Raw genomic sequence first — 15,693 nt, 5'->3', positions numbered from 1 at the left:
TTTCAGCTCTGTGTTAGTTAGGACTATGAAAGATCATAAAATACTTTTTTCTTTGTGTTTATTTGATTCTACAGACATTTTGATAAGAATGACGGTACCGCGATTTAGCCGCAGCTTCAGACGTTTTTGGAAAAGTTCTGCCCCTTTACCTGTCTCCACCAATCATTCTTGGAGGCTTAATTATACGTCATCAGTCTGACCAATCAGAAGTGGTTAAAGTCTTCACTTCCTTGTTCTGATTCTGCTCATAAAGTGGCTCAGTTCCAACAAAAATAGCAGCTAAAGCTCGTCTTTAGCGGTGTAGCTTTCCACACAATCCGGTATCAGACCGTGGAACAAGTGAACAAAACAATGAAGCTCAGAGACGTTAGTCTGTCTGCATTCGGCGGCTGTTTGCACTACATCTCCCATGATGCATTGGGTTAAAGTGACAGCGTCTCGGCGCACAATGAGTCTTTCTTGTTAAACGTCTTGAAACTACAACGGACACAAATCAAACAGTTTTTAAATCTTCTAACTTAACTTTTATTGCATCTTTTAGAATAAACAGCTGCAGCTTCCAGCTTTTTCTGCCACAATTATCACAAAAATGCATGTGAGATTGTGGAGGGACTGTAGATCAATACAGACTATGAGTTTCTCCTTTTTTCTTTTTTTTGGATGCTGGTGTGCCGCGGGATTTTTGACAAGGTTAAAGTGTGCCGTGGCTCAGAAAAGGTTGAAAAACACTGGACTAGAGGATGCAAAACTATTGTAGACAACCTCGATCATCCACTTCATAAGTCAACAGCAGTTTCTTCAGTCAGAGAGTTCCTTCAGATCCGCTGCAACAGTCTGGAGGTCTTTCTTGCTAGAACTCCCTTCAGTGGCTCCCTGAAAAATCTCCGAAAATTATTGATTACAACTTTTAAGATATGCTTGAGGATTATTAATGAAGGAATGTGAGTACTAGGTGGTTTAACAGACACGAGTTGCTTTGTGGCTTCATCTTTAGATCCACATTTGATTTTAAAAGCAAAAGTATGTCATGACTGGATAATCATTGACAGTTTTATTTTTTTAATGCACTGTAGTTACTAAAGTCACTTCCTGGCTGTTTGAAATAGTGATTATCTGTATCTGTTACCCTAAATACAGCAGAGTAAAGATGTGGTGTTTTAAACTTTCTGAACCTTAAATTCTCAGTAGATGTCATTGTCATTGTATGTCATTTATATCATTGATGCATTTCTTTATATAAGCGGTCAGTAATGACACAAGAAAGATGGAAATGAATGAATGAATGAAAAGTGTAGTACTCTGAAATAAATACTGTCCTTCTTATTGGGACTTTGAAATGTAACAAAAATAATCAAATTTAGCTCCTAGTTTTGCCGTAACAGACGGAAAAAAAATCTTATCTGTAAGTGAAATTGATTTAACATTAAACAAATATATTTTTTGGAAATCACGGCGCGCAGAAGTTGACGAAGAGATTTGTGGATTTTTCTTTTTTTTTTAAGTTTGACTGCAGCTCGGCGAATAAACGAGGAGCACGCTCTGATCGCCGCATACGTGAACCGCCTGCAGAACAGCCCACGGTGAGAGAACATGCATAAGGGTAGTGGGGGTGGGAGGGGGGGTTTGCTGTGATGCAGCTTGTTTTTTCTGATGAAACATTGGGGGGGAAAAAAAAGATCCTTACAGCAGGTTCACTCATAGATTTGTAATGTAATGGATAAAAACAGTGTTTTTTTTCTTCAGGATGTATTGACTAGAAAACTTCTGTAAATTGAAGCAGACATTTACTTTAAAAGTGTGAAGTTTTCATGGAATTGATTTTTAACTAAAACCCAACTTTTATAGAAAACACAGAAATGAAAAATTCAAACCTCCTCTGCTGCCATTGTGGGTCAACAGTAGATCTGCTGTGTTTCAGAGCTGTGGACAGTCCCAGCAGACAAGATGAGGAACACAAACTGATCGCTCGCTACACCTCCAGACTGGCAGAGACAGACAGCACAGGAGTGAGCTCGGGTTCATTTATTCCACAGATGCTGAACTGGCTCGTTTGAAGCGACTCTTTGTTGTTAAATGAACCAGAACTAACAAAGTAATTCTGTTTTTTCCAGATGATTCCATCGAGGAGCATCAACTTTGATGCAAACAAACAGAAGAGGGAGCTCATCGCTCAGCTGGAGTGCAAAAACAGGTACAAATGTTTACACCTGATGATAAATAGGGAGGAATTTGTTGCATTATTAGTCACTTCACCTGTACATTTATTTTTAAGTTTGAACTTTTTATTCTCAAATAAAAGTGACTTTTTTAGATAAAGAAACCTGGTATAGTTTAGGGTTCCTGCTTTTTGATCCATGCCGTAATAGCTGGATGTGATGCAATAAAATGCCTCTGTAAGAAAAAGGAAGTTAAGTCAACTTATTTTGCATGGACCACGTTCAGTGATTTTTGTTCAGTTCTTACAATTAGAAATAAGTGAACAAGCAGAAAAACGTGGACATGTGTTTATTAGAGTTTGAGTTAAAGATGCTCTTTTGTCATCAAGACTGGCAGAAATGTGTAAAAACAACTAGCCAGAGACAGACAGACAGAAAGAGCTGTATGTCATCAGGAAAGAAGTTCACTTCCTTTCACAGATTAAGTTAAAGAAAAAATGAAGGACCCATCAAACCTTCTGTCTTTTACAGATTAAAGATCTGAAACGCTTCTTGTCATGGTTACTTCAATAGAATCTGATCATTTTATGCAGAATCTTAATTGTGGTTATTTCAGGAAGGGATTGGCTCCTAAAACTGTAAACCTCAGGTTTCATCTTCCTGCTGTGCTAAACTAAACACACCCCTGCCCCTTTAATCCCTTCTCCTGTTTGGATCTGTGCTGACCAGCTTGGTTTTTCATTTTCCAGGGAGATCCTGGCAGAGATCAAGCGTCTGCGTGTAGAGCATGACGCCGCGTGCCAACCGAGCCCGGGCAGGAGCAGCACCAACCCAACCCTGCTGGCAGAGCTGCGTCAGCTCAGGTGAGCTGTCCGGAAGGAGGGGACCACCAGAACCGCCGTATATCACTCTGCTTCATGCAGATGCAGTGCTGTTTTCAAACCTCAGAACGTAAGTTCAGTTCAACTGGAGTTGGACGGACGTTTGTTGTGTTGGTTTGAAGCACACAGAGGGAGCTCCTCGTGGCAGATGGCGAGGGCAGATGGTGGAAGATGTAAAAAAAAAAAAAAAAGGAAAACAAGACGTTAATGTTTGATTTTTCTGGTTTCTGTGCTCAACAATGTTTAGACACTGTTGCAACACAAACAGGCAATACAAATATTTTGTTTAATCATTTTTAAAAGTAATAAAGCTTGAACTTTGTGTGCTGTTAAACTATTTCATGAAAGGGAGTGGAAAGAGAAACAATATTTTTTCTTTCAACAAAGGAAAATCATTTAATTTTGTACCATTTCCTACATTTATAGTTCTCCTCTTGCATTTTTCAAAAAATCTGGGATTTTATCTGAGTTTACTTTACTTTTTTCATTCAGTTATTCATTTTCATTCATGAAAATGACCTTTCCAGCCAAGTGTGGACATTTTTTTACAACTCTTATTCTGACAATATTCCTTTAATTCAGGGAAAAAATAGTTAAAAAACTTTCAAATAATTTAAACAAACAAACTGATTCATATAATTTGCTGATTTTGATTTTGTTATTTAATCCACATCCATGATGGCCAACCAGGAGGTCGCGTTTGGACTCCTCTGACCACAAACCTCCACCTACTGTGAAACAGTACCTTTAAAGAGATTCAGTAGTTTATCCTCAGAGGGTCTTGGAAGGGTCTAGTATTGTCATTGACACAAAGAGGATCATGAGTGATGCCATGTCATGAAAGGTAGTGTTTTTCAACCAGTGTGCCGTGGGAGATGGTCAGGTGTGCCGTGGAAATTGCCCTCATTAACTGATCTAAAACCATTTCCCATCTCCAGGATATCAGCTCTGCGTTCATTCAAACAGGCCCTGATAAAACACTGAGTAGTTAGGAATATGAAGGATCGTAAAATACTTTTTTCTTTGTGTTTATTTGATTCTATTAAAGACATTTTGATAAGAATGACAGTACCAGGATTTAGCCGCAGTGTCAGCCATTTGCGGAAAAGTCCCGCCCCTTTAACTGTCTCAGCCAATCATTCTTGGAGGCTTAATCACATGTCATCAGTCTGACCAATCAGAAGTGGTTAAAGTCTTCACTTCCTTGTTCCGATTCTGCTCTAAAACTCTCTCAGTTCCAACAAAAATAACAGCTAAAGCTCGTCTTTAGCGGTGTAGCTTTCCACAGAATCCGGTTTCAGATCGTGGAAAAAGTGAACAAAACAATGAAGCTCAGAGACACTAGTCTGTCTGCGTTCGGCGGCTGTTTGCACTACATCTCCCATGATGCATTGGGTTAAAGTGACAGCGTTTTAAATCTTCTAACTTAACTTTTATTGCATCTTTTAGAAAAAACAGCTGCAGCTTCCAGCTTTTTCTGCCACAATTATCACAAAAATGCATGTGAGATTGCAGAGGGGCTGTAGATCAATACAGACTATGAGTTTCTCCTTTTTTATCTCTGTTTCTGACACAGAGATTCCTTCAGTTTCTCTGAATTTTTGTACGATGTTCTGCTCTGTAAATAATGAGACTAACATCGGAGAACATTTCAGTTTGTCCACATACTTTGTGATTAAAGTGACTAGAATGTTTCATAAACTTGCTTTCTGTAAGGTTTACCTTCAACCCATTAAACTAATTTCTGCTCCTTTCAACTTGTAAATGTTTTCAGCTGCTTGTTTGAGCAGCTCCAGCTTGTAGCACTGACATGCAGTTTATCCAATCTGATGTTTTTCACAGATAAATCCTGTGAAAAATGTTTGGAGACGTGTGGAATGGATTTTATTTTCATGTCGTTGATGTTCTGTGCTAGATAAATATTGTTTTGTATGGTTTTAGCAAAAACAGATTTTCTTCTGTTTGAAAACGGATTTTCTCTGGACTTTAAGTGGAATTATTTCCCAACATGGAATTCATTTTTTAGTTGAAAGATTTTCTTAGTTTTCATCAGAATAAAATATATTCCCCTATGGTCAATGTTTGTTTTGCTTTCCCATAATCCTTCATCTCCCCCTGCTTGCAGGCAGAGAAAGGATGAGCTGGAGCAGAGGATGTCGTCTCTGCAGGAGAGCAGGAGGGAGCTGATGGTGCAGCTGGAGGGCTTGATGAAGCTGCTGAAGGTAGCGCTCCTGTTAACCCTGGTTTTCTTCTAGCTGTACACTAGAGGGCGGAGTTTCTTTCCTTCTTGACGTGTCCTTGCAGAGACACGCCTCTCTGCTTTTTCCTCCTCTGTGACTCTGACTGAGTCTGATCTCTGCTCTTTTCCATCCTTTTTTTCCCCTTTTGTTTTCATCTTGCGGTCCGGTAGGATGAGGAGCAGCGACAGGCAGTAAGTTTGTGTCCTTTCATCTGACAGACAGAGTGGATTCTTAAAAAAAAAAGACCAACAAGAGAAAAATGTCAAAATAAAGGTCTAAACCCTCGTTTTAATGGCTCTTAGGCGCAGGCAGCCAGTTCTTCCCACGCCTCCCCATCCCGACCCAGCCCGTCCAGCGTCCGCTCCTTAGGAGCTGCATCTCCTCATGCCCACATGCACCACCCACAAGATTCCCTTGCGGGCGTGGGGGGTGATGTACAAGAAGCCTTCGCTCAAGGTGAGATGTTCATTTTTGGAATAAATGGAAGAAAAAAATCTCCTGTTGCATCCTGGTACTTTTTTACAAAAACAATGACTGAACAGTTCATGAACCTAACAGAATACACTCACTGGCCACTTTATTAGGTCCATGTTGTTAGTACATGTGAATGCCTGATTAGAAATCAGAGTTAACCAGCAGTTGGGCAGATGTACCTAATAAAGAGGCCAGGGAGTATAAACATTCTTCTACATTAATGCTCCACTTTGGTCAAAATGAACATATTGATGTCAAAAATGGGAAAAAATTAAAGAAAATTCTACCTGTTGTTTTTCAGCACAGAATAAGTGGATGCATGTTTTTACAGGCAGACAGAAGTCTACATTCGTGGAAAAGTAGATTTATTTGTGGTTCTTCATTTACACTTGGAGAGTTTTAGGAACACAAAAAACTTTTTAAAAAGAAACAGAACAATCAAGAGTCAAAGGGTGAAGACAGAACTGGAGCAGGAGGGGAGTGCAGGTGGTGTAGCGTCAAAGACCAGAGTGGAGAAAAGTTTTAGATTCAGATTTATGTTTAAAGAATAGCTTTTTGAAGCTCCCATCCAAAAGCTTAGTTTGATTCTGAAACCACTTTCCCAACAGCTGAAACTCACTTACCCTGCCTTTTTGGACATTTTTGGAAAGTCTGGTGTTTTGGGACATCATAGATGCTTCAAATGTGATTGCTTTATGCTTGTTTGGCAACAATATATGGGTGTAAAAACTGGTTTTAAATGGGTCCAGTACAAATCGTCGGGTCATATGACCTACCAAAAGAAAATACCCTATTTTTCAAACTACAGTATGGCTCACCTAAAGTTTCACTCCATTCATCTTTTGATCTACTGTAAAAGCGTTCTCAGTGGTCATTGAACCATGATTGGGCCGTTTTTAACCAAAACCGATGTGTCGTTGTAAAAAAACGTTTCTACAGAGGAAGCAGTAGTTCATTAGAAATTGCCCTCTGAGTTTTGGGCGGGACTGTTGGTGTGGAGTAAGCCCACCCCTGCTTCCCAACATCCTTCTGTTTACATGCTCTCCTGCTAGCTTACAGACCCTCACACCCTTAACCTAACATTACCTGTCTAACAAAACCACGAGCATTATTGATAGGGCTGGGTTGATAAAATCAAAAAAACAATCCAAGCTTAAGAAATCAATGATTAATCCATAAAAGTAAAGATAGATCTTTTATGCCTCTCATTTTCCGGTGACATAACACATAAAAGCAGCAAAACTCGAAGTCTGCTAGTTTGATGCTAACGTATAGTGAAATTTTCCATAGGACAGTAAACGCTTTTTTTTACCTAAACATGCATTGCTGACTAAATGAACAGCATTATATACTCGTAGGCATGACATGTCCAAACTCTTTCAGGGAAACATTTTTTTTTTAAAGTAACCATTTGTGGTCTAAACATAGACTGTAAAAACAACGGACGAATCAAGGTGTGACGTCACCTGTAGAAAATCTCTTTCCTTCAGCTTTCACGAACGTAGGTGAAATCCCTCACCATTGCTTCCTGATACGGGCACCGACAGGTTGAAACCAGTCGACAGTGATTGGTCTGAGTTGCTCTCGTATCCATGGCAATGGCGAAAGTAAACTCTACGACTTTCTAAATGCTACAACTTTCTAAACTCTATGACTTTCTAAACTCTAAGACTTTCTAAACTCAACAACTTTCTAAACGCTATGACTTTCTAAACCCTTTGACTTTCTAAACTCTACGACTTTATAAACACTACAACTTGCTGAACTCCATGACTCACTGAACTCTACGACTTCCTAAGTTCTACAACTATCCAAGCTCTATGACTATCTGAGCTCTACGGCTATCTGTACTCTACGAGTATCTGTACTCAACGGCTATCTGAACTATACTACTATTTGACCTCTATGACTATCTGTTCTCTACGACTATCTAAACTCTATGACTATCTGAGCTCTACAACTATCTAAACTCTGACTATTTTAGCTATACGACTATTTGACCTCTATGACTATCTGTTCTCTACGACTATCTAAACTCTATGACTATCTGAGCTCTACAACTATCTAAACTCTGACTATTTTAGCTATACGACTATCTATACTCTACGACGATCTATACTCCACCACTATCTGAACTCTACGATTGTCTAAACTGTACAACTATCTGAGCTCTATGACTATCTAAACTCTACGACTATCTGAGCTCCATGACTATCTAAACTCTACGACTATCTGAGCTCCATGACTATCTAAATTCTACAACTATCTGAGCTCTACGACTGTCTAAACTCTATGACTTTCTGAACTCTATGACTACCTGAGCTCTGTGACTATCTAAACTTTGACTATTTGAGCTCTACAACCATCTAAACTCTGACTATTTTAGCTATACGACTATCTATACTCTACAACTATCTGAGCTCTACGATTGTCTAAACTGTACGACTTTCTGAACTCTATGACTGCGTAAACTCTACGACTATCTGAGCTCTACGACTATCCGTACTCTACTGCTATATGTACTCTACTACTATCTGAGCTCTACGACTATCTGAGCTCTATGTCTATCTAAACTCTATGACTATCTGAGCTCTACAATGATCCAACAGCTACGACTATCTGAGCTCTATGACTATCTAAACTCTAGGACTATCTGAGCTCCATGACTATCTGAGCTCAATGACTATCTGAGCTCAATGACTATCTAAATTCTACAACTATCTGAGCTCTACGACTGTCTAAACTCAATGAGTTTCTGAACTCTACGACTACCTGAGCTCTACATCTATCTAAACGCTACAACTACCTGAGCTCTATGACTATCTAAACTCTGACTATTTGAGCTCTACAACCATCTAAACTCTGACTATTTTAGCTATACGACTATCTATACTCTACAACTATCTGAGCTCTACGATTGTTTAAACTGTACGACTTTCTGAACTCTACGACTGTGTAAACTCTACGACTATCTGAGCTCTACGACTATCCGTACTCTACGGCTAAATGTACTCTACCACTATCTGAGCTCTACGACTATCTGAGCTCTATGTCTATCTAAACTCTACGACTATCTGAGCTCTACAATGATCCAACAGCTACGACTATCTGAGCTCTATGACTATCTAAACTCTACAACTATCTGAGCTCTACGGCAATCTAAACTCCACGACTATCTTCACTCTACGACTATTTGTACTCTACGACTTACTGAGCTCTACGGCTATCTCTACTCTACGACTATCTGAGCTCTATGACTATCTAAACTCTACGACAGGGGTCGGGAACCTATGGCTCGCGAGCCATATATGGCTCTTTTAATGGTCACTTGTGGCTCGCAGACAAATCTTTAATTTTACTTTTTTTCATTAGACCAGTCCTTTTCGGGCGCGATGCGATGCCAGAGGCGCGCAGTAGTAGCGGTGCTTGGAGAAAAAACTATCAGTTTACTATTATCTATTATTTCACAGAGTTTGTACCACCCGGAAACCTGTGAATTGCCGTGCCTAAAACTGCGCGCTCTCGTCTCTGAGAAAGAGCGCGCAGATGCGGGGACTGGATGTGTGAAGAAGAAAGCAGAGGGTGGGGGTGAGGGGTTGTGGGGACAGGCAGCAGGTGAATCGCGCAGGGATTGTAAAAACGTAAAACCCGCTGCCCGTCACTCACTGCAGTGTGTGAGTGTGTGTTTGGCTCCAGGTCTGCATGTGATCAGTCTGTCTCACATCTACAGAACATTCAGACCTATGATCACGTTTAAAGTCTCAACGCCTGCATGAAGCAGAAACTCACCACGTATCAACCAGACTAGACCATCAGCAAAACTACCACGAGAAATACTCATCATTTATTAGCAACAGCATAACGATGTTATTAAAAAGAATCCACAGACTTATTGTACTTTAAAAATGTTGAAATTACATCAAATGCACAAATTCACTTGTATATTTAGTTTTAAAAATATTGTCGCGGACTGAGTTTAACTTGGCTGTCGGGCCGCGTTAAAAGTTCTGGGGTTCATTAAAGGCATCAAGCAGAGATCTGATTGGCTCTCAGTTCTGTCGCCCAGCCTGTTGTTAGGTAATTTGGACCAATGGGGTTCAGCTATGGGCCGAATAAGGAAAATGGGAGGGCTGGAGCGGGAGCAGGTGAATATAAAGTTGGGAGAAATGCTCTCTCTCGTCTCGGCAGGAGAGATTCAGGAGTTAATGAATTAGTTGTATGGCGTTTGTTGTGGTCTACAGTAACCAGAATAAAGAACTTTAAAAGAGGTTAAGTCTCCGTGCATCAGTGTGGGAAAGAGACACAACATTATTGTATGGCTCTTTCGAAATTACATTTAAAAATATTTGGCGTTTATGGCTCTCTCGGCCAAAAAGGTTCCCGACCCCTGCTCTACGACTATCTGAGCTCTAAAACTATCTGTACTCTACCACTATCAGTACTCTATGACTATCTGAACTCTACGACTATCTGTACTCTTCGACTATCTGAACTCCACAACTATTACTACACCTTTTAAACTTCACACGTGTTCCTCAGAGGTGCTTAATAGTTGTTCTTTCCAGGACCCAGAAGGAACCTGAGGAATGACCTTTTGGTTGCAGCCGACTCCATTACCAACACAGTTTCCTCACTTGTCAAAGAGCTGCACTCTGGTGAGTCTCTGGAAATATTCAGGCTCAGATAACATCTCTCCTGTAAAATTGGTTTAATAATTAGTTAAAACTAAACATATGGTTCAACTGCTATAGAAAGTCGCGTTTATCAAAAAAAAACTGAAACAATTCTCCTACGTTCCGAGCAGACGATGGTCGGGAGGAGGAGGAGCGACTCCTCAACGGAAAAGACCGAGGTAAAGTTTAAAGATCTATTTTTGTTTTTTCAATAAATCAACACAACCAATATCCCCTAAAAGAGAGTAAAGTTCAGGTTTATTCTCTATTTATTAAGTTTTAGCAAGCAGGTCCTGTGGCGCCCTCCATACCACTCAGTGCCCATGAAATAGCCCTCAATCTCAAAAAGGTCAGTGACCCCTGGCATAATCATACTTAAAAGACCAATTGGAACACTTTGAAAATAGATCAAAAGATGATCAGAGTGGGTCTTTAACTATAACAAGTAGATTTATTCAAACAACACTCACTTTAAAATCCAGTCAATTCTGTGAATATGTGAATATTTCTGGTTAAAACAGTTTGGAAAGACCGTACTTATGTAAAAGTAGAGCAAAAATATTTAAAGGACCTATATCATGCAAAATCAACTTTTGAGCTTTTAAGTTTATTATAATGTTCATTCCTCACTAAAAACAGCCCCAAAGTGGAAGCTTGATCCATTCACACATTTCTGAATATTCCTCTAAAAACCTGCTCTCTGAGCTCCAGCCCCTCCCAACCCACAAAAACGAGCAGGTTCTCACATTGTGACCTAGATAACTGAGAACAGCCCCTTCCAGGAAGAGTCTGTGCTGCCAGCTCCGCCTCCAGGCTAACACACGCCCACTTCCTCCACTGAGCTATATATTCATACATATATATGAAAAACCAGGGGCAGGTGCGTGTTTAGTTTAACACAGCAGGTAGGTGAAACCTGAACAAAAAAAATTAAAACTTTACAGTAAATTTGTCTGTAAGGCCGTAAACACACAAAAGAAATTCAGTGACAACTATGGAGCAATTTTAAAAAACAATAAAAGCAAAATATGATGAAATAAGGCAAATGGTTAAAAATTAATTCTGAGAAAATATAATAAAATATATAAAACATTGAATTATAACAGAATACATAAACGGAGATTATTGATTTGCTTTTTTATACATCATTTTTAGACTGACAAAGGTGAAAGTATTAAAAGATCTTTTGGAGTTTGATAAGCTAAGGACATTTTCTAAACTTTTACAGCTAACAGATCCTTAGATCTGTTTTTCGTCTACTTCAGTTATTCCAAAATTGGAAAAAAAATGTTTGGACCCCGCTGCTCCATCTCTGTATCGTCCTGAAGTTTTCCTGAAAACCAAACTCATGATCCCATAAAATCCAGATTAATCTTATCGTTGAAATCCCATAAAGTGCAGCGGTGCTCTGTAAACCTCTGTTTCCCAAAGCCACATAACGAGGAACACGTGTTTGTGCAGGAAAAGCCTTTTATCTGCACAAACATTTGATTTTACAGGCGTTGGGAGCGGAACATCAAATTAATGAGGTCTGAATGAAGTGCAGGGAAAAGTTCAGCCCCCCCCATAAAGTCGTAAAAGAAAACGTCTGTTAAATAGAACCGATTTGTGGTTTTGACTTCTGCTTTGTTAACATGCCGCCTCATTAGCGGCACTCCGTCCAGCCCCTCCCCTTTACGAGAGGGCCGCCTGCCGCGGAGAAGCGGGACATCACTTCCCGGTCTGCTCATTAGAATACAGGTCTGCAGGTTCAGTCTGTTCCCAGCCTTATTAGTCCCTGATAGAAGCTCCGACTCAGAATGAAACCTCTCCCTTCTGCTAAATCCTGGAAAGGTTTCAAAGCCGGAAGTCATCTCTGTGATCTTCTTCCCTTCACCCCCCAAAAAAAAAAAATCTTTAAAAACCTTCTCCAATCATCTTTTGATCTATTTTCAAAGGGTTCTCAGTGGCCTTGTGGTTAAAATCGTGCCGTTTTTAGCCTAAAAAGAAAAGAAGAAAAAAATGTTTTCTGGTTTTCTGGGACATAGTTTCTGCAGAGCAGCAGTAGTTCATCAGAAAGTCCCCTCTGAGTTGTGGGCGGGACTGTTTGCATGGAGTAAGCCCATCGGTATTACACAGTCTCCCACTAGCTTAGAACCAGAACACACTGAACACAGGTTTTTGGATGCGCTTTTTGCGTATGGTGTTCACACTGGACTGTCGCTGCCTGCTACTGTTGCATGGACTGTTTTCATTAGAAGCGGTCAATCAAAGCTGGGCACACACTGCTTGGCCAGAATTACTGGTGCAACAAAAATGGGAAGCAAAATGCAATATTCCAGCTCGACAAGAACCAAAGGCGTACATGGATGTATTTGTCTGCAAGTGGATGCATCAGAATGGAGCAGAGCAGGGAGCTTGTGGGCAGGGGTTTTTCTGTGCAACAAATATAATCTTTCTCTGACAGCATTTTTTCCATCTGCTCCTAATTCAGGATGATTTGAATAAAGTAATACTCAGAAAATACTCAGAAATTCAGTTTAAATCTTTATTCTCTTTATATCTGTCCTCCATCATCAGACGAAAGCCACACAAACATTTAAAAACACCATTTTCATCAGAGTGGGTCTTAAAATCAGAGTAGTTAAAAGATCTTTTCAAGCTGACAGTTTGACTGTATATGAAAACTGGACTGAGTGACCCCTCCCCCCTGTTTCAACTTCAAATTTTGTTTTCAATTACTCAAAAGACTTTTTAAAAACATTTTACCTGTTTTTTTTTAATCTCTAAGTTTCAATTATTAACTCTTTTTGACTTATTGGTGGCCAACTGCATTATGCTCCCACCCCCGTGCTTCACAGAGGAGGCTTACAAGCTTGGCTTCATTTTGAATGACTTTCCCGAACACCACATTTGATGTTCTGGAAAGTGTGACTCTAAAGGAAACAATGAAGAGTGTTTTCTAAAACCTAGGGGCCCTGATAGAAACAAATAGTTACTGCCTTTATTTTTATTTATTTATTTTACTAATCTTGGAAATCAAAATGATTGTTGCTAGGTAGATCAGACTAGAAAAACTGAAGTTAAAACTAAAAAAGACAAACCTTTTCCTTGTCTTATTCAGACAGAGCGATGTTTCAACGTGACCGTCTGACCCCCCGCCGCTGAAGTCTCCCCAGTGGTTGGTGACCTCCGGGGGATTCAAGCTCCTCCCCCAATCGGGATGCTGGACATGAAAAGGACCGCCGGGTCTCTGCTGATGCATAGCTGTGATTCTGTCTCGTCACTGTGGTTTGATGTCGCTCGGGTTCGATGGCAAACGTCCGAGCGAGGAACCCCGAAGTGTTGTGTGTGTGTGTTTGTGTGTGTGTGTGCGTGCACCGAGGAGGTGTGAGGGAATGAGGAGCGGAAGATGTTTGAAGGGCAGGAGAAAGTTTAAGGATGGGACTGGAGGAGGTTTTCAGGAAAAGCGCTTCGGCACCGTGTGCTCTCTATTTATTTTGTTTTTAAGACGTGCTCAATTATTTGGAGTGTTGTTGTGCGGTCAGATCCTGCTGAGGCGTCAGGTCTGTGCAGTCTGACACGTTTGGTTGTAAATATCGCCAAAAAACTTTCTTTAGCTTTAAACACAAAAGAAAAAAAAAACAGCCAAAAATTGTGTGGAAAGGACCGGAAACTGGTTCTGCTGGACAAAACAGGAGGTCGGCTCACGCCTCTGTGTGTCCCGGTACTGCAGCCGAAGTCCATGTTTGATTCTGTTGTGTGTGCGTGTGTGTGTGTGCGTGTGTGGGGTCGGTTTTCCAAAGAAGTGTGTTCAAAAAAGAAAATCAAAGTTTTTGCTGGACATCAAAAATAAAGATTTTTACCAAAACCTTCGGTTTCATTTTGGATTTTTGGCTTTTTTCAGGATAATTTAAGTATGTAGGGCGGCCGTGGTGCAGTGGTAGGGCGGTCGACCCATGATCGTAAGATTGCAGGTTCGATTTCCGCCTTGCACGCCCATGTGTCGAAGTGTCCTTGGGCAAGACACTGAACCCCACCTTGCCTCTGGTGGGAGGTTGGCGCCAGTGTTCGGCAGCAGAGCCGCCGCCAGTGTGTGTGAATTTGTGTGTGAATGTGTGTGTGACTGGGTGAATGGGACTGTGACTGTAAAGCGCTTTGGGCCTTCGTAAGAAGGTAGAAAGCGCTATATAAGTATACGCCATTTACCATTACCATAAATATGACTTTCTGTTGCTCTAGAGCAGAAGTCTAGGAGGAGAAAAAGGACGACGGCAAACCACCTGATGGAAAATCCCATATTTGACTTGGATTTCTTGCATTTTTAATTCAACAAAATCTGCTACAGAAGGAGGATCTGAGTATGATCTGAGTATGGTTTCACATCCACACCTTCAGAGGCTAACACATTTCATTTTCAGAGTGGAAAAACACACTACAGGCTGATCCAACTTTGATGTAATGCCTTTAAAACAAGTCAAAATGAGGCTCAGAAGTCTGAGAATCTCATCTCGGTCCCTAATGGCAGTCAGGCTGCCTCTGGTGAGGACATGGAGAGCTGTGCAGCCCAACAATGAAATGCCTCTGTCATGCTGGATGGTGTTTCAGGCAGCAGAACCTTCTCCACGGCGTTTCCAGACTCTGTCACGTCTGTCACACATGCTCAGTGTGATCCTGCTTTCATGTGGACCACAGGATAGTCAATTTACCAATCTTGGTGTTCTCTCTGTGTTCTCTAGCAAATGCTGGGCTATGAGCACAACTCCCACCTATGGATGTCTGACCCTCGTACCCCCTCATGCAGTCTGTTTCTAACTGAGCAGACACGTGCACATTTGTGGCCTGTGGGAGGTCATTTTGTAGGACTCTGGCAGTCCTCCTGATTCTCCTTGCACAAAGGAGGAGCTAGTGGTCCTGATGCAGGGTTGTTGCCCTTCTACATCCTCCAGTGTTTTGGCCTGTCTCCTGGTAGCGCCTCCATGCTCTGGACACTACGCTGACAGACGCAGCAAACTTTCCTGCCACAGCTCGCATTGATGTGCCGTCCTGCATGAGTTCCACTATCTGGGTCACTTGTGTGGGTTTTAGACGCCGTCTCATGGTACCACTGTAGTGACAGCTCTGTCAGCATTCAAAAGTCAGCTAGAAAACATAAGGATGGAGAATCTATCTGTCTGTCTGTCTGTCCGTCCGTCACACTTAGACAAATTCCTGTGAAATTGATTTTCAGTCAGTGCTGCTTCCTAATTGGAGAGTTTGATTACACAGAAATGTGATTGACTTGGAGAAA

General features: G+C 40.9%; 1 protein-coding gene across 16 annotated transcripts in view; it reads left to right on the top strand.

Moving 5' to 3' along the window:
- The window catches only part of LOC101158250 (dystrobrevin beta), a 47,610-nt gene extending 33,336 nt beyond the window's left edge, over positions 1–14,274 (top strand). For 5 of the 16 annotated variants that reach the window (XM_011491982.4, XM_011491984.4, XM_078942583.1 and 2 more), the window contains 11 exons: positions 1,503–1,580; positions 1,919–2,006; positions 2,112–2,191; positions 2,906–3,019; positions 5,163–5,259; positions 5,448–5,468; positions 5,580–5,733; positions 10,317–10,406; positions 10,556–10,603; positions 10,702–10,773; positions 13,528–14,274. In XM_011491982.4, the coding sequence (XP_011490284.1) occupies positions 1,503–1,580; positions 1,919–2,006; positions 2,112–2,191; positions 2,906–3,019; positions 5,163–5,259; positions 5,448–5,468; positions 5,580–5,733; positions 10,317–10,406; positions 10,556–10,603; positions 10,702–10,751 (820 nt within the window). In that variant the 3' untranslated portion in view covers positions 10,752–10,773; positions 13,528–14,274. The remainder of the gene's footprint in view (positions 1–1,502; positions 1,581–1,918; positions 2,007–2,111; positions 2,192–2,905; positions 3,020–5,162; positions 5,260–5,447; positions 5,469–5,579; positions 5,734–10,316; positions 10,407–10,555; positions 10,604–10,701; positions 10,774–13,527) is intronic. The other 11 variants (XM_023952943.2, XM_078942585.1, XM_078942584.1 and 8 more) reach the window with 5 other exon arrangements.
- Positions 14,275–15,693: the final 1,419 nt, after the last annotated feature.

Source organism: Oryzias latipes, chromosome 24 (genome assembly GCF_053564925.1).
Source record: "Oryzias latipes strain Hd-rR chromosome 24, Olatipes_Hd-rR_3.1".
Classification (NCBI taxonomy): Eukaryota; Metazoa; Chordata; class Actinopteri; order Beloniformes; family Adrianichthyidae; genus Oryzias; species Oryzias latipes.
This window is presented reverse-complemented; position numbering and strand designations above follow the sequence as displayed.